Raw genomic sequence first — 24,221 nt, 5'->3', positions numbered from 1 at the left:
ATCGGCGGTGGCGGCTGCCTCTGCTGTGCCGACCCTCTTCGGTGGCCATTCTCACCCACATTAACCCCTGCGCTTGGCTGTTGGGTCGACCTCCCTCCGGGTTGGTCCAATCGGCTCACCCCGTCCAACATCCCGGTGGGGATCTTGGTCATCTTCGGCAACATCAAATATATCATCGAGATTGATGTATTGCCTTTCATTCAGCCTGCTCCCGGCATTTGCGGCTTCAACCTCATATTATAGTGATAATCGAGGTCATTTGCGGCTTCAACCGGTTCCTCCTTTGGGAGTGGATCATGCTGATGTCTCATTCCTCTCACATCCGAGGGAGAGTGTGGCGGATCTTGCCAATCTTCGTAAGTTTGATGACTATTGCCATGAGTCCACCATTCAGCTGTATTATCACAAACATTAAGTTAGAAACTCAAAGTCAAAGACTCAAACATTTATGCATCTGCCCTAAGGATCTAACTATATGTATCTAACCTGGATCATGGTTTTCTGCCCCTGCCCAGCTCCACTAGACCCAATGCATCTCTAAACAATTTGTCTGCAATAATACAATCATTAGTATTGATTGGTTATCTAAATTATTTAAACAATTAATACAACTCACTAATCGTTTGAAATTCCCAATGTCTCACCTCATTGTGGCAAAATGATTGGACCATCTCATCTGCTCCAACTTCGTTATCACATGTATCGGGGCATCCTAGATTTGTGTCCAACCCTAAATGTTGACTATATTGATACTTAGGGTTTAGAAAATATTTGCATATTAAAAAGCTTAAAATTAGTACCAACTACCAAAGTACCAATACCTACAATGCTACAAGCCCACAAGTCTACAAGACTACAAGTCTACAACTACAAATCAACAACCCGAATATTTACTTACCGGCCCTATGAGGGATGCTCGGATGAGCTGTCCATCGTGCATCGACAATATCTAAGGCCCGATGTCCTCTAGGGTTTGCTGCCTTTATAGCATCCTTCATCGCTCAGGGATGCATACAAGTGGGGCTGTGGGTCCCCTCGGAGAGTCCACCATACGCAAGACCTTTACTATAGGATCTATGGTTCAACACTACGTAACACATCTCCGAAATCATCGTGATATTGTGTCTTGTGGGTGGCCATTGGTCGTGTACTATCACAAACTCATTAAGTCAATAGACAATAAATATCATACAAGATATCATAAACTCATAATATAAATATATATTTATAAGATGAAATAGTAGATAGTTATCTTACTTGGATCCGCCAATCAAACCACTCTGCGATGCAAACATGGATCTGAGGCCCCTTCTTATCTTGCATCTTTGCTCGGCGCGAATTTGTCGATCTTGTCGGCAGTGCACCAACTCACCTCCACATGATCTCCGCATCATTGCCGCAACGTTATGATTGTAGATGAAGTTGGTTACCTGTCTTGCACTCTTAGCGGTGTTGTGGACAATGCTGATTTTTCCAATGTCCTTGACATTGGTCAATTGAATGTGCGGCCGGTGTCCACATAGGTTATAATCGTGAGCCATCAACACTTCACCGGCCTTCTTATAGTTGGAGCCATTGTCGGTGACAATTTGCACCACATTTTTCCTACCAACCTGGTCATCACATCCTGCGAGACCCATGATATATCTTGGTCTTTCGTTGCCGTGCATCCCTGATTTCAGAAGCGGTTCTCCAATCACGGTATACCATGAAGTTGATGTGGACTTTCTCGTCGGGGTCCATCCATCGCATGATGGTGCATCCATGTATCCCGGGTTTCATACTATCTTACTCCTGCGCTCTTGCTTCTCCTCTTGGGGGTGGTCATCAACTCTGTAGGGTTGGGACCACTATATCGGCTCGTGCAATAGTATCAATCATATTCGTATGTTGGACCTGTCTTGTGTTTGCTTGGATGTGATTGTATATCCACTTTGACATTGCCTTATTTACCTTCTTTGCCATACCTTTCCATGCCCGGATATCTTGGGTGCTTGGCCCCTTTTCTCGATGTTCGGGATCTTGCTCCATGGTCGGTCGGCGGCGTGGATTCGTGGTTGCCGTGGTGTGGCCTAATGGTCCACCTGATGTATGGGGCCCGCTCGTGATCGCCCATGCCAATACCCACCCCTCCCCCGTCGGTCTGCCCCGTAGGCCTGTGGACCGCTCTGTGCTCTGCTCGGCCATATCTTGCTCCCGTGGTGCATCGTCTGCTCTCTGCCTGGCCCGCCGCATTCCCTCTCCTCCCGTCTCTGTCCACATCACGGATCAACATCCCTATCATCATCTGATCATCCACATATGTGCGCCCCCTCCGCATCATCTAGTGCTCTGTTGCTTTCTTTCGTCATCTTTCTTCTTCCCCTTTTGTTTTTGTAAATCCTCGAGTAACTTGTTCATCTGGATGGGCCTCTGTGCTTTAGTCACATCCTTTGAACTCCCAGTGTGTGACCCTTGAACCTCTGTGCCACTCGGTATATTCTTTTGTGACAAAATTACACTCGTTTTATTTTTGTCTCCATCAATGCCGTACAATATTGCCTCTTGGTCGGTCCTCCCTCCTCTCTGATCTCTCGGGTTGTCCCGCCCTCCTTGACCCTGTCCCTGTCCCTGTCCTCGTCCACCCTGGGAAGACCCAGTTCCCCTCTGACTCCCACCAATAGACATGATGACTGTTGCATTCAAATAACATTAACAAATAACAACATCATTATAATTGTTTATACTTTATACACATATAAACAATCATATATGAAATTATGAATATTGCATGTATGATATAATTATAAAAATAGCTGCCCATATCAAAACCGCGATGAAGCCACATGGGCAACACAACCAACAGTTGAAAAATACTTATATAATTATTCCATAATTTTCAAAACATTTCCCCCCCCATTTTCCCCTATTTTTTGCATTTTTCATAATTATTGATATTTTTATTAATATCAGGATATTTTTTGAAAAATAAAATAACTTATTTTTGGGTCAAAAAATATTTCGACTCCGTGAGTCCATAGATTGGCTCACGGAGTTCCACATATGTTTTTCTATCATCATACAACCACTGTATCACTTAAAAAGTAATCATACAAGATAATCAAAATATCATTTTTACCCACAAAAATAAAAAAATTAAATACTTTGCGGAAAAAAATTCCGACTCCGTGAAATCGTAGATCGTCACATGGTATTCAACATATATTAATTTCAAAATCATCCAACATCATATAGCATGCATTTTGTGAAAAATTACTTGGATAAGAATGGTTACCTGTTTGACGAAAAAACTCTCGATCTGTGCGAAACGGCTCGATCGACGAAACAACGTGATATCCGGCAACAAGGAAGCAAGATGTACCCGTAGATGTCGAAGATCGGACGAAAATATAGTGAAAAGTGCGAAAAATGAGAGAGAGAGCTCGGAGAAGAGAGAGAAGAGAGAGAAATTAAAAAATTCGACGAAATTCGCCCGAATTTCGCCCTTTATCGCGAGAAGTCGGCGATTTATCGACGCGGCGGGGGGGGGGGGGGGGGGGGGGGGGGGGGCGCCCCCCCCGGGGGGGGGGCGGGCGGCCGCGGGGGGGGGGGGGGGGCGCCGGGATTTGCGGGGGGGGCGGCCGCAGGGGGGGGGGGAACCCCCCGGAGAACCTCCTGGCCCCCTCCGAAAACGTAGGTCGATGGGCTTGGTCTAGAAGGCCCATGGGTTTAGCTTACAAGGTCGACGGGCATAGCCTGTAAAGCCCAAATTGCCTAACCTACATTTACAGGGAATTCTAAGCGTAAGAGATAGATTTGTCTATATTAGTTTCTTGTTTTCGTTTGATAGTTTAATGGGCCCTGAAATGGTGGACTATTAACTATGTTAAAATAATATATTTTTTTTATGTCGTACATTTTTTTATAAGATTATGAGTTTACTTTATTTTATTTCTTTAAAAAAAGGAGTAATTTTCATCTGGACTCAATGACAAATAAATGGACCCATCTCCTCTCTTGAGGTATCCAATAAGATCAGTTAAGGACAAATTATTATTTTTATGACTAAAATACCCTCATGTATTTGCATCATGTCTTCACAATTAAATTCAACTGTGAAAATCAAAAGAATTGGGTATTTGCATATTATGAATTTATGAATTATTAAACTTTTGAATATAAAATCAAATTGAGTGGGTGGGTTCACTTGTAAATTCTTTTTTTATTTTTACATTTAAGGATTTGAAGTTTTTTAATTTACAAAATCAACCCTTATTTACCCAACTCTCAGAATTAGTTGGGAATTAGATTTGTAAAAAAAAAAAATAATAGTTCGATTAATTCATAAAATTGTAAATTACCATAAAAATTTTATTTAATTGGCAATATTAGATTAAGGGGTCTAGTTCTGTATTGTCCATCAAATGCCTTCATAGTTAAGTCTTTTAAGAATAATGATTTCAAATCAATGTAAGTCGTGGTAATATTCATATAAAAAAAATTTAAGTTTTGGAAGTTATCTTCCTTTCAAAAACGTGAACAGAACTACTTACAAAATTAATAAATATTTTATATCTAAGGGTTAAATAATTAATTATTTACAAAATTAGATCAACCACAACTTACAGTTGAGAGAGGCTCAAACAATTTGGGAAGCCATTAAAATTTTCAAATTTTACAGTATATACCTCACGCAAGGAAGGAAGTCTGGTGTGCGCATCACGCCTTTCGCGCACAGTAGCAAGAAGAGCTTTTCAAATTAAACAGAGGGCATAGATTTGTACAGAAGAGGTGGGTCCACAGTAGCAGCTCTAGTCCCGGCCCCACCTTCAGAAGACGTTTGCTGCCGATCCGCGTATCGTTGCCATTCACGTGGGTGATCTGTATTGCGACGAGGAGATCGTGGCGGAGATGCGAAAAGCATAGATGTGTTGAGTACCTCATGGCGCACGAGATCCTGCTGCCGGCGTAGCCTAAGTGCGCGTAAAGCCGTAATGTAAAGACCCGAAGCAAGGAATACGGTGGTGAGTCCGAAAACTCCAGCGGCGGAAAATAAACCCGGTCCCACGATGAGGCAACTCGGCTTTTGCTTCCACCATTTCTTCAGATGCCCCGATTCAACACTCAGTCCGATCAGCAACAACACCTCTCCAACAGCAAAACATACCCTGCAACTTCACCAGGTAAGAGAGAATAGAAGAGAAAAGAAGAACAAGAGAGAGAGAGAGAGTTCTTGGTTGATTCTTGAATGGAAATTCTAACCAGGTGGTGATAAATAGAAGGCCGGCTTGGCAGGCAATGGATCTGGCAGAACGAGAATCAGGGTCCCAAGCAATCAAAGGAGGTGGGGTAGACCTGCTAACAGCGATGATCAGGTAAGCATATTGAAAGATGACGGCAATGGCGAGACCCAGAAATGCACCAATCCCACACAACAATGGCATCTTCCCACTTCCACTGTACACGCATTCGTATTTCTCTCCTCCTTTGCTCCCACCTTTCATATTCGGCAACCATGTCACCTGCAATTAGAAGCCAGAACCAACCCATGTTCTAATATCTTGAATTTCAAATTTTGATAAAAAGTGAAGTTTTTTATTTTTTTATCGAGCATTATAGATTTGGTTGAATGGGTACCTCTGATCTTGTGGACTCTGCAACTAGGCATAGAACGAAGCTCATGAGACCAACGAGTACAGACAAGACCATCACAGCGGTGCCAGTTTTGCTTCCCAGCTCTGTACTTCGAGGAGCTGGAGCGAGATCCGCATGTGTGATTGCCATTCTAATCTATTTCCAACTCAAGAGAATAGGCTCTGCATTTAGGAAGGCACAGACACAGAAATAGAGTTGAATAGAAGAAAGTAGAGAGATAACGGAAGCAGAAAGCTTGATAAAAAGGAGAAATCGAATCGAATGTCTTGCCGCAAATGAAGTTAATGATGGTTTGCTTAAAGGAAGGAGATTCTTGAATTTGATTCATCCAGAGACAGAAAAGACTTCTTTCACAAGTGGAAACTTGAAACCAGAAGTGGGGTCAGTGGAATAAAGCTTCAAAGGAAGGTTTGGGATCTTCACAAAACAGAGATGAGTACAAGACATGTTGCTGACTTCTTCCACACCAACCACACTTCCCAGACCCCCTTTGCCCGATGCTCTCCCCACGTTGTCATTCCTGTTCCTACCAAACCCGCCTTCTTCTCATGTTTCGATCAATCAGGCCATGTCGACTATAAAGTATAAACCTTTTCTTCATTTTCTGGGGATTTATTTATTTATTTTTATTGACAGGGTGTTCATCATTGATGGGAGGGAAGAGAGAAAGTGAAAGGGTGAGACCATCTACAACAATAACATTATTCTGTTTAGAGGTTTTTGGAGTACTTAAATTCTTGTTGACTAATCTAATAAACAAAAAGGGGGAAAGTTTTGAATCAAATCTCAATCATTCAAGCTGGTTCCTGTTCCAGTTAAATCTTTAATCTGCAGTAAAAGAAAAAGAATTATTAAAAAAATAGATAAACTCTTCAAGGTTCAGGCTTACGCTTGGGAAGGCTGATAACATCAGTACCCGACCCTGAGCAATTTCATTGAAAGACAAACAGAGTGAAAGTGACTGCTAAAAGTTTCAACATCAGACAACAAAGAATATAATGCATTTGGGCAGTGGAATCCCTGAGAAGCCCTGCCTGTTAGCCACTTCAACATTTGTTGAGGGCTGGTCTTGAACTCTAGATCACTATGGTTACACATTGCCATCTACATTACTTGCTGGAGTCCTTGCTTGATCCTTCTGGCATCCAATTTTTCTGCACTTTGGGCAAAAGAATCCTCTTCGGTGTCCACATCATAATACCATCTGTGAGGACTGCCATGGACCTAACAGAGACTGAATTCTAAGATGATCACTTGAAATCATTGATAGTAATAAAACTGCAGAAGTCTTGCCTTCTAGCAGCAACATTCCTCCTATGGGATATTCCCAACTTAATAGCTGCCTTAAGCTTGAACCACCCCATGTTCAGTCTACGACTCTTAGAAATATGTGGACTGATATGATGGAGAGAAGAAAGTAAGCCCAGACTTCCTTCATCCCTTGAGTCCACAAAGAATCCACTCCCCTCTCCCCATTGTGTCTCATCTGCAAATAAACCCTGCCACTGGACCTGACAAATGTCATCACCTGTTAGATGTTCAAAAGACACAGCAGGTACATTTGGCCCACCTGGACCCCATTTGCTTCCATCCTCCACAGAATGTCCAATGCAAGAACCCTCCATGAAGCTGTTACCTTGGATTGGTGTGCAAACCTGCATTGTGTGAAGACCTTGTGCAAAGGAAACTTCTTGGATTTCACCATGATTTCCCATAACAGATGTTTCAGTGTTAGTCAACTGATGGAAATCTGATTTCATTGGCAGTTGCTCTGCATGAGATTTTAATTTCAGTGCCTCATTGAATTTTTATGGATGATAAAAGAGAAACCTGAGAAAATGATGATAGCCTAGGTAATCTATTTTGAAAGAGCAAATCTAAGGAAACAACATGATGGATCATAACAATTTTTTCAGTCCATGTTAAAATGGCACATTGGATAAAAATGATGCAATGTTTTTTTTTTTTTTGGATGAATAAATAATTATATTAAAACAAAGGAAAGAACAAAGGAAAACAACCTTCAGGGGAAGGAAGAAAAGAAGAACTAAGACCCCACAATACAACAATGAGCATGTTCCTTGGGGAATCAACAACTGGGGAATGGGGGAGAGAGGAGAGCCTAGCCGAAACATCAAAATGGATGGCCTTCCAGATCGTGTCTAGGGATTGGGATTTGGAAGTCTATCTCCTAAGATTGCGTTCCCACCAAAGGTGATGGGCAATAACACTAAAGACTAGCCTACCTATTTGGGCACAAATAGAGGAGCCAGAGTAATTTCTTAGAACTCAGGACCAATCTCGAGCAAAACCAAAAGAACGTCTCGATTGGAGCCAAATGGTAGCAAGGGTTTTTCTCCTGAGGGAACTAGAGAAAGGGCAGGAAAAGAAAAGGTGTTCAAGGTCCTCTAAACCATTCCAACAAAGGATGCAGTTGAGGTTAGCTGGGATGTGACGGCCAATGAAAAAGGATTGGGTAGGGAGGGCAAGGTGGAAGGCTCTCCAAAGATTCAGGGAGTGACAGGGGGATATGATGCATTGTTAATTAGTCAAGATTAACGGATCGGGTAATGTAGAAGGGAAAATGAGGAGACCCTTGTTTAGAGCCTCTAAGAAGCCAATGGTACATTCTCATATAATGAGTATTTGCCTTATCAAAGCCTCTACAATCTTTTTAACAATAGGTCACACCTAGACAATTTTTCCATCCAGTCATTGATCTGATCAAATCACTATCATGCTAAATCTTGATTAAAATTGCAGATGAGTGATCCTAATTTGGTTAGCAACTGTTAAATATCAAATAATGAAATCAACCCTGTTATCCAATGTTACCTCAAGGTTTCAGATGGTTCTTTTCAAGGTTACCTGGAAGAATGAAGAGGGCGTCAGGACATTGCATACCCTGGTTTGAACCTTGGATGGGGGCAGATTGCAGAGGCAATTGCCTGAAATGGCCATCAAACTCAACTATCTCTACCTTGTTTCTGTAGGCCACCTGCTTCAAATTCTCCACAAAATTCTGCCAATGGAATGGGAAGTGTGTGTGAAGAATTTCAACTCCATATTGTCATAGGCACAAACAAAAGACTAAGAAAAAGAATACTGGTGATCAATCTTCTTAAACCATCCACCAGGTTCAAAGATCCATTCCTTGCCCAGTGGATGTTGGAAACTGATCAGCAAGATTCTTGCTTTCTCAGACAACATGCATTTTGAAGCAAGACAAAGTTGGAGAAAAGTTCAATCAACATCTAAATTTTGGAGTAGAAGTGTTTTTAAAACAGGGAGTTCCATGTTAGAAATACAGACCATCTGAGATGCCATGAGGTTTTCCAGCGACTGAAAGCTATGACCATCAAATGTTACGCTCACAACCTCATAAATGGAATTGAACTGAAGTCCAACCTGTTGCACAGCATCGTAATATATGTACAGCTTATTATCTAAAATACAAGTTTTCGCATGATTAACAATGATCTCCCAGGTTTTGCTTGACATCCTCTTGCCAAAGATCTACATTTCACACAAAATAGAGAGAGACAGGGTCATTAGGATGACCGACTTGATTGGAAAAATTGAGTTTCCTACGTAAATGGTTAAACCATTACAGTTTCCTTACAGTGCGGAGAAAGGATTGATCAATTGTCAGATGCCGCAGAAAATCCTGCACCGTTCTTATTTCATGAGAAGTGAGCCGGTTATAAGAGACACCATCTTTCCGAATCTTTTCTAGACGCCATATTTCATCATCCAAGGATGGAGGGTAATGTTTTTTATATACTGAACGGAACAACCAAGATCTCATTAGAGAGTAGCCATCTGAATGATACATAAATGAGCAAGCACGGAACAAAGAAAACACACTAAATGACTAGAGTTGTGAATTAGTTAGCTCCTGAGAATCCATGCTATCCAGTTTGATACATAAAGCATAACTTTTCCAATATTTTCCCATATGGCATGCATCACCCAATGGTAGAGGTTGGTGCCCTCATACACAATATATACAAATTAAAGTTCAATTCTATAACAAGAAAATCTTTGCAATAGATATATCTATTTATTTCTTTTCATTTATCATTGAAACAGCTATCCCCAAGAATAAACAAACTTACCATTGAAAAGAAAAGAACTGGAACTCAGGCGTTGGATCACAATGAAGGTCATGAAAAAAAAGTGATATTTTAGTTGAACTGCAGACCAATATAAAAATCTGATCCATTCAAGAAAGAGAAGGCCACAAGTTTCTCAGAGATGATTTAAATATGAAGATAGATAGGGTGACCCTAGCATCAGAAAGGTGGATGATTCTATGAATTATTTTCCTGTCCAATCAGAACAGAGGAACACATTTTCAAGATACATGGAGATTGGCTGAACATAGATTAAGGGTGAGTTTGCTGGTATGACAGCTCTATGTTTATTACCTTGGTGGATGTGAAGGAGGATGACAAGACAAATCTCTATAGAAAGATACAAAGATACAGCAAAATTGTTAAAAACATCAAACGCCAAATGATTGCAAACAAAAGTCAGTAACATGAAAGAACCAAAAGAATAAGTAATAGAAGCTTGATGGACAACAGGTTATAAAGAGAACTATCCATGTGTAATTCAAAACAGAAAAATGATCCCCATGTTCAATAAAACATTATCTAAACAGAAACTAAAGTTCAATGTCAAACAGAAAGTAGCACAGCAAACCTCATAGAATCCAAAAGATTCAGAAGCATGTAAGAGTTCCAAAAGAAAGATCGAAATTAAGAGAAAATTCACCATATAATGTACAAGGTTTCATGCGAAGCTAATATAGAAAATGATTACTTAACCATGCAACAGAATACGGGTTACGACTCTTACAAGTAACTAGCAAAAATGCAATAAGAACTTACTTTCTCCACGGCTGTCTTTTACAACAAAAGCTTCACTTCTTGCTCCTTTAATTCTATCGTCAGAATCCGAATTTTGGACGGCTCTAGCTCCTAACCTAAATTTTCGAGTTCGACTCCAACTGGAGTTATCTGTAATGGTAATGTTACTGAGACAACCTGCTCCATCTTTCAGTGTAACTACTCGAGTTCCCGTCAGCAATGGCCGTCTACCTTCTCTTTGATGTATGACACTGGCATGAAATTGCTCGGCAGTCCAATCTTCTAGTTCTTCAGTACCAAATTTACCACCAAGGCTGACAATCTCTACCCTTACAGATGATAAAGGGCCAGAAGTGATAACTTCCTTTGAACCAGCATCACGTATAACTATTTGAATGGGTGTACCATCCTCTGATTCTATTTTGCTGTTTGTGAAAAGTGTATGGGGCAACCTACCTAAAAAATGCAACTCATAGCCTCTTGATCTAGATGCCTCAATCTGTCCACCAGAAGGTCTATGAAAAAAGGGACATACTGTCAGGAAAAAAACAGAATTCTAACCAGGGAAATGGAACACAAAAAGTTGGATTAGCATACGGATCTCCTGCCCATCCAAGTCCTAAACTTCACACACGTCACTAAACCTAACAATCCATGAAAGGACCTCCCAGACCACCATTGACACCCCCCCCCCCCCCCCCAAAAAAAAAAAAAAAAAAGAAGAAGAAAAGGAAGAAAACAGACACACACCCACAGCCCCCACCCAAAGCCATCAAAATAACAGTTCTAAGGCTACTTTGACATAAAAACCAACTCAATCCTCTACCTCTTAAATTAGAAAAAGATTTAAGGAACACAATTACCTACAAGTATAAAACCTAAGTGTAGAAATACAAGGCACATAAGATTTTGATAATTTACATGGCCTTTGGATACTCAGATGATACTTAGAAGGAGAAATTGTGCAGAGTAGCCACAAATTCTTGGAAAACATTAATTTCAAAGCGGAAGAGCTAAACAAACCAAAAGTTTGGGCCTTTTTAGAAATTCATTATTAATAAATAACGACAAGGCAATAGACACAGCAATACCTTGTGGATGATGTGATATAGTGCTGAATTGCATGTTCCACCTCTTTTCGCACCTAACATATTAAAAATGAAAACAGAAAAGAGAAAATGAGTTCAGAAACATGGAAGAAGTGATTTAGAATCAACAGTTCCAATAAAGGTTTTAAAATATGGAACAACCAATTCAAATGTCACCAGGCAGAATGTGCCAAATTCAGATACAAGGACAGTCTAACCTACTGCATTTGGTCATATATGTACCCATCATAAACATCTGCATTTATTCAATCTCAGCACCCAACTGCACTTGTTTTAGAATAAGCATACAAATTAATAATATATGAGCAACCAAAAAACTGGTAACAATGAAAACAAAATGGAAGGCGAGTTACTACAGAGAACCAAAATGACTGCACTAACTAAAATCAGTTGATACTACATGCTTAAAGTGCCAAAAGCTTTCCATCTTATGCATAACAGGTCTTTAGTGTCCTTCGACTCTCATGAGATTCCTCCTGGGTGTCGAGATCCTTCTCTAGATCATCCATTTGTGTCTTGTGATACAGTTGGCAAGATGGTTTTCGGCACTATGATCTTCCATTTATGGTGGGAGCAGAATCTCAAGAGATGAACCTCCAATTCTAGATCTCTAAATATGATTTGGAGAGCCATCTGCTTTGATGTCTCCTCTAGGATTCAGACTCTCCCCCACCCTCAGTTTTGGATACCCTATGGAAAAGGTTCTTTATTGTTGCCTCGGTCTTGGTTCTTCTTCTCCCCCCCCCCCCTGTACATTCTTTCTTCCCCTTTGGGGTCTTGGTAATGAATTTCTTTATTCATACAAAAAAAAAATTTTTTTTTTTTGAGTACAAAAACCTCAGGCATAGTTCAAACCCAACAGTTAGGGGAATAAAACACAGACATCATAAATGATCGTTACGCTTTAAAATTTCAAATTTCTATCACTCTGAAGTTCAACAGAACAACCAAATATACAGATACTGTAGTTCTACATAAAAAGAGTTTCCAGGAAGATTAAAGTTTCTATGCTGCCAAAGAAAAGCATGACAGAAGCACTAAACTGCACAGCATCAGAGGGAGGGATGCTTTGAGAGAGTGACAAAGGTTCAACAGCTAACTGGACTACAAAATTAAATGAAATTCATTTAAAGACAAAATTAGCTGAACTGTTGTTCCATGAGTCTAAGAATAGTGGTACTACTGAGAATCAGATTTATCTCATACCAAATTCCTTAGAAAAGGTTCCATCCTTTCAGATAACTTGTGTATGGATAATCCCTTCATCACCTCTCTCACGACACTGCCAACAATAGAAACTACTACCTTCAACATCGTTTATAAAAATTACCAAAGGATAAACCCAAAACATAGCTAAATGCTGACAAACACCTACATTGGAAATGTACAATGACGCTTTGATTCCAGAATTGGAACATCTGAATCATCATTCTCTTCGTTAAGACACCTTTTGGATACCATCAGATGAATCAAGAACACCAGAATCTAAACCCCCTAAAAGTACCACCAAAGGTTACCAAAACTGCAAAACTATGCCTGTCAAAATGCCCTCTACTCACTGACGCGCTCTATATAAAGTAATAATAACTAATCAACTGCAGATGTTTGTCAAAACGCGAAGGTTCGTGGAACTCTGAATCGTCTAATCTGAAGTAAAAAATCTAAGGACCAAATCGCGTTACTCGGACAGTAATGTTTTCAGCTTTAACAAAAAATGGGAAAAAAAGAAAAAAGTGTTTTTCCAGAAGCTAATATAACAATTGATAATCCAAATGAGACTGGAAACTGCATTCATCAGGAAAAAGAAAAAATATTGATCCCAAGAAAGAAAAGGAAAACAAAAGAAAAAAAGGGCGGCTCTGGGGGGAGACAACGAGAGAAATAGTCCACTATTACGCGTAACTGAGTTTGAGTAGTAATCTTTGCAGAGAAAATACTTGGAAATCGCAGAGAAAGTCCACACTCCAGAACGCGCTTTTCAGCCTTCACTTGTCTCTCCGTTGAAGCGGGAATTCAACTCCCATGGAGTTAAATTTAATTTTAGAACTGGTAAAAGGAAATATATTAAAACCCAGAAAACAATCACGCGTTTGGTCTGCTTCTTAACTTTTTGGTCGGGTCGCTTTCCACTGATTCCCGTGTGTCTGGAGCATTTGCAGCCACTTAGTTACTCCGATAGAGCTTTCATGTCTTGTGTTCTGCGATTTTGTGAGAGGTGTTGCAATGGCGGATCCGTATCGTAGACATGCGTTGGTGCGATGCCACAATGCCACTACAGGACAGAAAGAGGGGAAGAATTTTGTTTTTATTGTGATAAAATGGGAATTCTTTAGAAAGTTGTAATGATTAATGAATCAAATAAGAGAAAAGTTTCTTTATTATTACCTAATTAAGACTTTTGGAGGAATAAAAAGCAATATCTTTTGGAAATTCAAGGATAAGATTACAGAGCAGAGATGGAAGAAAAACTCTCTAAAGTTGCTCTGACACTAGAGCCCTCCCCAATACAAGAACTATCACATCTTTCGCAGAGATGCAATGCAATCAACCTTGCCGAGGGTTTCCCTGATTTTCCCGCACCTATCCAGATCAAAGAGGCTGCTATTTCCGCCATTAATTCCGACTTCAATCAGTACAGGTTAGTTCAGATGTTGCAATCAATTCAAGCCTCGAAACTTTCTCCAGGCATATTCATATTCGCCATTTCCACAATGGCCGACTTGAACTAATTACTAATTGTGATGGAAGGCATGTGCAAGGAATCTGTGAGCACTTGGCAGAGAAGATGAAACTGCAACAGGGTTTAGACGTAAACCCCCTAACTGACATAGTTATATGCTGCGGCCAGACTGAGGCATTTGCAGCGGCAGTGTTTGCGAGTATGTGTTTGGAATTTCTAGGTTTTTATATGTTTCGTTCGCACATTCATTCATATATCCTGATGTTGTATCCTTTGTTGCTTCTAGCAGCAATAGATAGAGGAGATGAAGTTCTGCTGTTCGATCCTGCTTATGAAACATATGAAACATGCATCCTATTGGCAGGAGGAATCCCAGTAAGCAATTTGTTTCTTTTATCCCTAGGGTGGTGCTCCTGACTTATATCTCAGTTAGCAGTTTGAATTGAGTTAATAGATCGGTGAGAGTTATGTGGTTCTGATAGCTTTTACCCCCAAACGTTTTAATCAGGTGTATGTGTCACTGGATCCACCTCACTGGACTTTGGATAGGGGGAAACTGATGAAATCTGTAACAAGTCGAACAAAGGCTATAGTGCTGAACAGGTTAGAAAAACCCATTCACTGATCCTCCAAGGCGTTCTAGCAAAAACCATCTTTATTTTAGCTCACTATTGATTCATGATAAGTTCAAATGAACATATTGAAAACATTTTCATATTCTATGAAAGCATACCATTTTGAACCATTCTAGATTGGAAACTGAATTTCAAAGAATAATATTTGAACGCTTTATGAACGGATGTGACAAATTAAATGCAAGTCTGGGTGTGCATTTAATATCCATGGATTTTAGAACCATCCCCAGCTGGTGTAATGCATAGCCAAAATCAAGGACAACTTAGCCTAACAAACCCTCAAATCAGTAAATTAGAAACAAGGACCTAAATAAACAATTTAAGGTCTGAATGGAACCAATATTCAGAAGTAGAAGTAGGATCAGCCTGGTTTAGGATGAAACTTGTATAGTGGTTAACAGCTGATGCAAGTTCCTCTCTGATCCAGCAGTTTGACTAAAAGTAATGGCTTTGCTTGCCAAAATAGTAACCTAGTCCAGAAATGGAAACTTTTTGTCTATAGCACAAACTAACTAGCTAATGATCCTCAAACTTGGATCGAATGGAGCCCCATATGAGGAGATAATATGCTGCAAAATTGAAGTTAATGTGACGGCTGGATCTCCAAGTGTGAGGGTGGGTCGGTTCAATTGGAAGGGCAGCAGCAGGCTTACATTGGTAGCTTGGAAGTGAGTTCTCTTCAGTTTGATGGTCTCAACAGCAGCAGCAACTCAGGAACAGGAATAGCAAATTTCTGACTACAGAAAAGAGGCAAAGATAGGTGGATTTAGCTTTCGACAGCAAGGATTAGCTTTTACTGCAAAGCACTAACCCTTCTCATCACTCATATTGGAAAGTGAATAACAAACTTAAAGCAAACCTTCATTAGTTACTAACTTATGAGCGCAGGGCAGGTGGGGTGGGGTGTCATATGTATAAAGATTTGGTTCTTGCTCTCCAAGTTATGTACAAAAATAGAAACTTATAATTCTCGAAGTAGAAACTAACTTCTTTGACAATCAAACCAGACTCTCAGCTCTAGAAATAAGAAATCTTCACATTATCTGGCCAAATAAAGCCCCACAGAACCTTCTTGTATCATTTACTATAAGGCCAAATAAGGGCTGTAACACTGTTCACATTAGCAGTGTTTTGGGCTCTTTGGGGTTCTTCTAGAAGACCTGCTGGACTGGTTTGACCTGATCCTGTTAGTCCATTTGACACTGCTTTGGTTCTGCCCAGGTTCTACATTACAGGGATAGTTGATTTTAAGTGATTGATTCATCTTCCCTGTTTCTGTTTTGAGGCATGGAGTGCAATCTGCAAATTTGAGTTCTCACACTTCACAAGCTGATTTGCAATTCAAATTGGGTGGCAAATGATCTTGTACAAGATGGGATCATCCTTCTCCGTTGGATTGCTGTGTCTGGATGAAAGGGAGACTTCACCCTTTTTGGCTCTTAGTCCTGTTTCATAAGATTGGAAGTATTTTGGATCTTAAGAGTTATTAGCAGTATAACATAGTTTAGATTTTACTTTTAGATAAACTCTGCTTGAAGACTAACTTCTAGGTACTTGTTAAACAAGGTCAGGGTGTTAGCCGATTGTCTTGAATTGTGAAATACAACATGGAGTAGATGACTGGTGGTGATTTTCCAGTTAAGTTTCTAATGGGGGACAGAATAGAGAAGAAAGATGGATAAGAAGATAGGGGAAAGAAGGGAAATCTTAGAAGAATTAGTCTTGAAGAAGAGGAAGAGAGAGAAGAACACTCATAAGGAGGAGAAGAAGAAAAGAGGAGAGAAGGCTGGGGGGGGGGGGGCTGCAAACGCACAAAGCTCAAGCTTCAATTCATTTTTTCTATTTTCCATGCAAACTGGACTTGGGGGCCACCAAATATGAAATTATCATCTAAGTTACTGTTCACGCTACTGTAGTGTGAACAGTAACTTCTGGTTGTGCTGCATCAATTTCTCCCTCTCTTAAAAAAAAAACTCGTCCTCGAGTTTCATAGAAAAAATCTGTCTCATGATTGGCACCATAAAAAAAGGATTTGATAGGTTGTTGTAGCATTGTTCACAATTACTGAGAAAAGAAATTAGGGGCAATAAAGAAAGGATGAAGAATAGAAAGATCTCAAGGAGGAGAAGAAAACAAGGTAGAGAGAAAAGAAGGTTGAACAAACCATGAGATAAAGAAGAGATCTATCCAGGTTTGGGCTCTGATACCAATTAATGGGGGACAAAATAGAGAAGAAAGAAGGATAAAGAAGATAGGGGGAAGAAGGGGAAGAGGGAGAAGAACACTCATAAGGAGGAGAAGAAGAAAAGAGGAGAGAAGGGGGGGGGGGCTGCAAACGCACAAAGCTCAAGCTTCAATTCATTTTTTCTATTTTCCATGCAAGCTGGACTTGGGGCCCACCAAATATGAAATTATCATCTAAGTTACTGTCACGCTACTGTAGCATGAACAGTAACTTCTGGTTGTGCTGCATCAGTTTCTGTTCAGCCTTTTACATGTTTACATCATGAGCTGGACTTAGACAAGACGTGCATATTTCTTTTCGTATGATAATTGTAATCTAACTGTAGTTCCCATCATTTATTTGTTTCCTTTCCCTTGGGCTAGACAAATGCAGAATATTTGAAACAAATACTTCATCAAGTTGTACTTTTCCCTTCATTTCTCGATTCTTAGGGTGCTTTCCCATTTGAATTCTTCATGGGTGATTGGATCCATGGTGCACTAAAAATGCACTTCTTAAATGTTAGTTATGTACTTATGTTGTATAAATTGCTTGAATTTAAGACCAATGTATAAATTCTCCTGAGTACGTTTTCTCTATTTTTACTTTTGGGTGCATGAAACTGCTTTTGGTTTTCTAAAGAAGCAAATGAACTAACATAGAATGGAACAGTCCTCACAATCCAACTGGAAAGGTATTTTCCAAGGATGAGCTTGAAGCCATTGCTCAGGTTTGCCGTGACATGGATTGCATAACTATAACAGATGAGGTATGACTCCTTCGGATTAAGATTTTTTTACAGTGAGAATGGTTGGTCTAGCTGCTTTTGTGACTTTGCAATAGAATCTGATGATATTCAAACCAGTGGAGGAAATTGTTGTTTTGATGTTTGCATAAATTTTAATTGACATTTTCAATTATGTTGTGCATGATTTTTTTTTTTTAACTTCCAAGAAATAATAATTATTAAATGAGTAAAGGCATCTGTTTTAAGTAGAGACCTACATCGTTTTCAGCTATATTATTTTGGACTGCACAGTGGCGCACGTTAGGCTAGCCTTTTATTGGCCCTGGGGCCCAAGGTCTCAGCAGGCTGGCCCAGAAATAAATTGTCACATGTCCATAAAAGCATGTAGTAAACACGAACCATGTTCTGCCCATTTGTGTTACTTTAACGACATAAGACATCTAAACTTGTATGTAATAATTTCTTTTCTTAAACACTTCAATGCAAGTTACATCTGACCTTTCTCTAGGCCTTTGAACACCTCTAATAATCCAATTTGCGCCATATCACTTCTTGTTGGTGCACTCGATGTTCAAAGCCAAAACTGTTGTCCATCTCAGTTGAATTTCCTGCAACTTGATGGCCATTGGCTTCTGCTTTCTACCTCAATTGATTTTCCTGCATCGTGACATCCCAATTGGCCTTCCACTAATTTCCTTTCTCTTATTCATCACAGTGCTCCCCATCCCTCCTTAACCATAGTTTGCATATGTAGATGTTTCGTTTACCATACGTTCAGCTTCACAAATCATTGTTGGTCATATTGCAATCTTATGAAGTATGGGATGGCTAAGCCTTCTGCACTTGACCTAGCTTGCTATTATCTAGCTGACTTTAGTTCAGCCTAAAGCATGGTTGTCAAAGCGTCTGCCTAGGCGCACCTTGGTGGCCGCCTATTTTCGGGTCAAGGCGACCTAGCCTCGCCTTGTCTCCTAAGGCGACTTTTTGTTGTCCTCTATCGCCTAGCCTGACAACCATGGCCTAAAGTGTTATGGGCTGAATTCACTCTCAGGCTTGTCCTGAGTCCACCTTACCTGTACTAGATCCATTCTGATTCTATGCTGGTCCAGATTGTCCCAATGTGCATGGATGGGTATTTCATTGGAACTGGTAACTAACTTCACAGAAGGAATAAGGTATGTAACATCAAACCAAAAAAAAACACCTATTCCTTTTTTTATCGGAGTACTTCGACTTATGCAGGCTGGAACACCAGGACAGAACTCAGGTTTTGCATATTTAAATAAAAGTGGCAGACATGAATAATTCCAATATTGAAGAATCTGAGAGAGTATGACTAATAGGGAGTAATGTTGCTGGCTAGTGCTCACAACGACAGTAACCTCATGAATATAAAACAATTTCAACTTTGCCGATTATCTTGAGATATTGTAATTGCCTAATGGTTTGAGATACATCCTAACTCAGATGTGTCAAATTATCTATTTTAAGCTCCCCTACAATTGTGTACATTGCTGAGTCACATTGATTATACCGCTGATAAAAACATAAAAGAGAGTTGTTTTTTTCTTCATTAGAATGTATATTTTTGTGCAGGTATACGAGTATATAACATTTGATAGGGAGAAGCATATATCCCTTGCCTCTCTTTCGGGAATGCAGGAGCGGACAATCATCACTTCTTCATTGTCGAAGACTTTTAGTGTTACTGGTAAGGTTTCCTTTAACTCCTAAATCTTGCCAATTCACTTGTTGTGGATATCACACTGTTGAAAACTAGCTCACAGGTAGAGGCATATCTAGTTGCAATTTTTACCTTTTTGTTCCTCATCATTTTACTGGTAGTGTGAAGTCTAACAGGTTGGAGAATAGGATGGGCGATTGCTCCAGCTTGCATTGCTTCTGCAATTAGAAACGTCCATATTAAAATAACAGATTCAGCTCCTGCACCTTTCCAAGAAGCTGCCTTGACTGCTCTAACAAGTTCACCAGAGTATTTTGAATCCTTGAGAACAGTGAGCTCCATTAAACAATACAACAATTGCCTATTTTTGAGATAACATTTCTCATTATGTGAAGCTGCCAGCTTACTAAGTTGGCCAAGTTGGTGGGGTGGACACTACCTTAGCCTACTCTAAACTACATAGCTTCCCTGCAAAATTGTTAACATCTAAAATTTAAAATGAAAAATATATTAATACTTCAATCAATTTCTTGTCTTCCAGGCATATGAATCAAAAAGGGACTACATTGTCAAGATATTATGCAGCATTGGTTTCAAGATCCATTTCAAGCCTCAAGGTTCATTTTTTGTGTTTGCAGAACTTCCTGAGGAATGCATTCTTTCTGACGTATGTTCCTTCTCCACGAGCTTTTAAAATTCCAGAATTTATAGTCAAGGTTCCATTTCATTATAAGAAAATTAGGTGGGTTGCTGGCAGATTAGTTAATTCTTTTCATCCAAACCATAATCTCTATATGCCAGTTTGATGTTTGAAAATGGTCCTTCCCAATTAATGATCACCCCCCCCCCCCCCAGCCAAAAAAAAATCTCTTTTTTCTTTTCTTTTCTTGAAAACATTTGTTTTTCAAGGGGAAGCCCTCTCATCCCACCTCCACCCCCACCTAACCCCAATGAAAGGAAACCTTAAAGATTGTTATAATTACTGAGATTTATGTGGAACTTTCTGATGCTAAACTTATGAGTGAAGTTCTTAGATAATTTATTAATATCACTGTTTCCAAAGATGCAAGAAATAGTTACACTGAGTGTAAAGGATGAGTCAATGACAATAGATTGTGGAGTTTGAAGCAGCACACATTCCCAATATAGTGTACTTTAATGAAGTCCCCCAGATGATGATGTTCTAACTACCTTTCTTGTGTGAATTTTAGTCTGATGGCTTTTTGTTGGTCATCTTCCTTTATCAGTTATTTATTTGAGAAGTAAAGCCTCAGTCTCTTGAAAGTATCCGTAACCAGCATTTTGATGCAATTGCTTTCACTTTGTACTGTCCGCACTAATATGTTGAACAAAATGGGTGCTTGTAGTGTGAATTTCTTTAGAATGGATGGGAACTGGGAAGATACTTCCAAATTTCAGGGGTGAGCTGGGAGAATCAAAACATGCATTCTTCAATACCTTTTTAAATGTTGGGGAGATCTAGCAACCAGTCTTACAGTTTATAAAGTTAAGGAAGAAGAATGCAAGACATGCTTATAAGAAGTCATAATAAACCTTATGGGGATTGGACTCATAAAACCAGGGCATCATGACTGAGGTGGGAAGTGGGCTGAATTTGACATATCCAAAATATCTATGGTGCAAATATCAGAATCAGCCTCTGTTGACTTCCCTGTTTCATTGAGCCTCTGTTGACTTCCCTGTTTCATTGAACCTACTTATATATCAATCCGTACCCAGCTTTAAATAGAAGTCTAACTAATTAGATGATGAATTCTCCTTTCTGACTTGTTAGTCTATTAGGGAGAACCAGAATTAATGCATAAGATGATTGCTGATATGGGAATTCAAAGGCCTAGGGTTTTCACCCTCAGTTCATGAGTGAATTACTGTGTAGAAAGAGGAACTCCTCTTGTCACCCAGAAAGTGGAAACTATGTGACTGAAGGTGGTAACATCTAATCTTTAGTGTTATGCATGTGTTGCTTATATTATTTACATCTAACTTTCAATCACCTAACCCAGAAGGACTTTTTTATGTGATAGTCATAAGCAATCCATCTCCAACTTACTGGTCTTGGTGAACTTGGGCCATTTTACTTTGTTTCCTTTCCGGGTGTTCCTCTCTTCCGCTTCTATAAAGTCACCTTGTTGACATAAATGTTGGAGCTTGATCCTTATGACGTCTTGGGCTGCTGCTCTTCTTTCTCTTTTTATGTCCTCCCCTTTTAGTTTCCCCCCTTCTGGGGGCTTGGTAATGATAACATTCATCCCTTCCCCACTGCCCTCTCCCCCCCCCCCCTGGGGGGGCCCCAGTGAAAAATATAAAACAAATAAAAAAATAGTAATTTGTCCATTCCATTGATGTACCAGTGATTTCAAAACCTTACATGATAATTGTAGCTTTGGCTCATGTAAATATGTGGTTCAAGTCTGATTCTTTTTCTGGCCTCCCTATTCTACATCCCAACCAAGTGTTATTCTGAAGTAAATCTTGTTTTCAATGTGTTCCATTAAGCCAACCGGATATTGGAAAATTTTGTTCTGTGGTTATGATACAATAACGTTGTTCCAGATTTCTCTAGTCGTGTTTTAGTCTGGTTTTCTTTTTTTAAGAATCTTTTATAATGCTAGAAACATTCAGTTCTGTTCCCCCCCCCCCCCCCCTTTTGGTATCCTTTAGAATGATAGAAACCCTATCAATGGATTAATCAAAACAAATATGTTTTTCAGATAGATTTTGTTACAGAACTGATAAAGAAAGCAGGGGTGGCAGCTGTACCTGGCTGTGGATTTTTCCACAGGAGTTTCTCTTCAACTGAATTATGTTTGGATGGACAGAACTACCAGAGGAGATATATTAGGTTTGCTTTCTGCAAGGCTGATGCTACACTGGATGCTGCTGCACAGAAAATGGGCAAGCTTGTGGATGGTGAAGGTTTTCTCAAGCTTTGATGGGAGGAATACTTTTCAACCAAAAAAAGAAAAGAAAGGAGGAATACTTCTTGAAAGGTTGGAACAAGTAGTGCATATATGATATTTATAACTCATGTAGTGCAGCAGAAATGAATTCTGATAGTTCTTTCAAAAAGGTGGGAGTTGTAACAGACAGGTCTGATTAAGTAAGCATGAATCACATAACTTACCAATTACACTGGGCAACTGTTATAAGAAATGACATGGTTGAATAGAGATTAGATTGTATGCTTTGCATCAAACAAGATGATTAATTCCTAGACTATTCATTGGATTGATTTAAGACAGCACTCTTACGGTTTTTTCGGGGTAGAAAGACAACCCAAGTTGGATTCGATAGGATTGATTCCAAACGATGTGTAACAATGGTGCAGTTGAGATAGAATGGGAAAAGAATAAGAATAAGGGGAAGACTGCCTGAGAAGAAGCAAACAAGTTGACAGATTGTCTTCCCCTTTCCGTTTTTATATGCATAAGGAGATCGGAAGATATTAGAAGGTTACAACACTAAGTAAGAAACCTTGTGAAACCTTTTAACAAACTTTGTGTTTTTGGAAGCAAGCTTGTGACCTTCTTCTTATCGTCTCATGTACAAAACCATTTTCTCACTTTTCATTAGTTTGCTCCCATGTTGTTTGTTCAAAGAAATCTCTCCCTCCATTAAATTATTATTTTTCTTCATTTCGATTATTGACCTTGGGAGGCTTTACACGTCACCCATTAGTTTGGTTTGGGGTGAAATTTGGGGTTCTCAATATTACAAGTACATTAGAATACTCAATCTAGATCAATGGGACATTATCCAAGAAGATTATCCCCTAGAGAGATATTAGACAGGGTTGCCTTCAGAATCCCTATATCTTCATTCTATATTAAGAGTTTTTCTCCCAAAGATTATTGTTAAACCATGGAATCCCTAGATTGTCAGGAATAAAATTACTTATCATGCCCCTAAAATTAACAGTTATTTTTTTGTTAATGATTGTATGTTATTTGCTCAAGCTTCAATTACTTGTGTTTCCCAAATTCATACCATTTTGCAAGAATATGAACAGGTGTCTAAGTTACATATTAACAGCCAAATCCGCAGTCTTATTTAACTCAAAGACTCCAGATAATATTCAGGCTGATATTGCTTATATTATGGATTTAAAGGAGGTACAGTCTCATTGTACTTACCTTGGCTTCCCATCTTCAATAAGTAAATCAAAAACCCAAATTTTTTCCTTCATCCTAGATAGACTAGCATCTAAATTGGCGGGTTGGAAGGGGAAACTTCTTTCCCATGCAGGAAAATAAGTCACCATCAAGGCGATTGCCTTTGCCCTTCTAGTCTATGTTATGTCTTGTTTTATGATTCCAAAATAACTATGTGAGAAAATGACTCAAAATGATTAGACACTTTTGGTGGAAGAATGATCAGGGTAGAGGCATTAATTGGGTTAGTTGGGGTACCTTATGCAGAAGGTGGCCTAGGTTTTCGTGATGTTAGTTGCTTTAATAAAGCCCTACTTGCCAAACAAAATTGAAGACTTTTAACATCTCCAAATTCATTATGGACTAGAGTCATGACAGCAAAATACATCAGAGGCAAATCTTTTTTGAAAATGGAAACCCCTACCTCATGCTCTTGGGGTTGGAGAAGTGTACTTATGGCC

At 39.5% G+C, this 24,221-nt stretch overlaps 3 protein-coding genes across 4 annotated transcripts; 1 reads left to right on the top strand and 2 right to left on the bottom strand.

Moving 5' to 3' along the window:
* Positions 1-4,407: 4,407 nt before the first annotated feature.
* Positions 4,408-13,726, bottom strand: LOC149010651 (calmodulin-binding protein 60 B-like). Its single transcript, XM_089160494.1, has 10 exons — positions 12,993-13,726; positions 12,824-12,899; positions 11,600-11,652; positions 10,530-11,023; positions 9,257-9,417; positions 8,947-9,150; positions 8,503-8,656; positions 5,617-7,405; positions 5,242-5,501; positions 4,408-5,147 (listed from the first exon to the last, which is right to left on the bottom strand). The coding sequence occupies exons 1-8, from the start codon at positions 13,076-13,078 to the stop codon at positions 6,885-6,887; spliced, it is 1,749 nt and encodes a 582-aa protein (XP_089016620.1). The 5' UTR covers positions 13,079-13,726; the 3' UTR covers positions 4,408-5,147; positions 5,242-5,501; positions 5,617-6,884.
* Positions 4,739-5,763, bottom strand: LOC149010652 (transmembrane protein, putative (DUF1218)). Its single transcript, XM_089162468.1, has 3 exons — positions 5,617-5,763; positions 5,242-5,501; positions 4,739-5,147 (listed from the first exon to the last, which is right to left on the bottom strand). Exons 1-3 carry the CDS (start codon positions 5,761-5,763, stop codon positions 4,739-4,741), a joined length of 816 nt encoding a protein of 271 aa, XP_089018594.1.
* Positions 13,727-13,875: 149 nt separating the features above from the next.
* On the top strand, positions 13,876-23,147 carry LOC149010650 (uncharacterized). Of its 2 annotated transcripts, none has more exons than XM_089160495.1 (9): positions 13,876-14,255; positions 14,366-14,496; positions 14,584-14,672; positions 14,806-14,900; positions 17,829-17,925; positions 19,501-19,615; positions 19,765-19,919; positions 20,130-20,255; positions 22,321-23,147. In XM_089160495.1, the coding sequence occupies exons 1-9, from the start codon at positions 14,074-14,076 to the stop codon at positions 22,540-22,542; spliced, it is 1,212 nt and encodes a 403-aa protein (XP_089016621.1). In that variant the 5' UTR covers positions 13,876-14,073; the 3' UTR covers positions 22,543-23,147. The 2 variants fall into 2 exon arrangements, with proteins under 2 accessions (XP_089016621.1, XP_089016622.1); XM_089160496.1 differs by having other exon boundaries at positions 14,587-14,672; positions 22,321-23,142.
* The last annotated feature ends 1,074 nt before the right edge of the window (positions 23,148-24,221 follow it).

Source organism: Hakea prostrata, chromosome 7, assembly GCF_041222555.1.
Source record: "Hakea prostrata isolate BN-2017 chromosome 7, UWA_Hpros_2, whole genome shotgun sequence".
NCBI classification, from domain to species: Eukaryota; Viridiplantae; Streptophyta; class Magnoliopsida; order Proteales; family Proteaceae; genus Hakea; species Hakea prostrata.
This window is presented reverse-complemented; position numbering and strand designations above follow the sequence as displayed.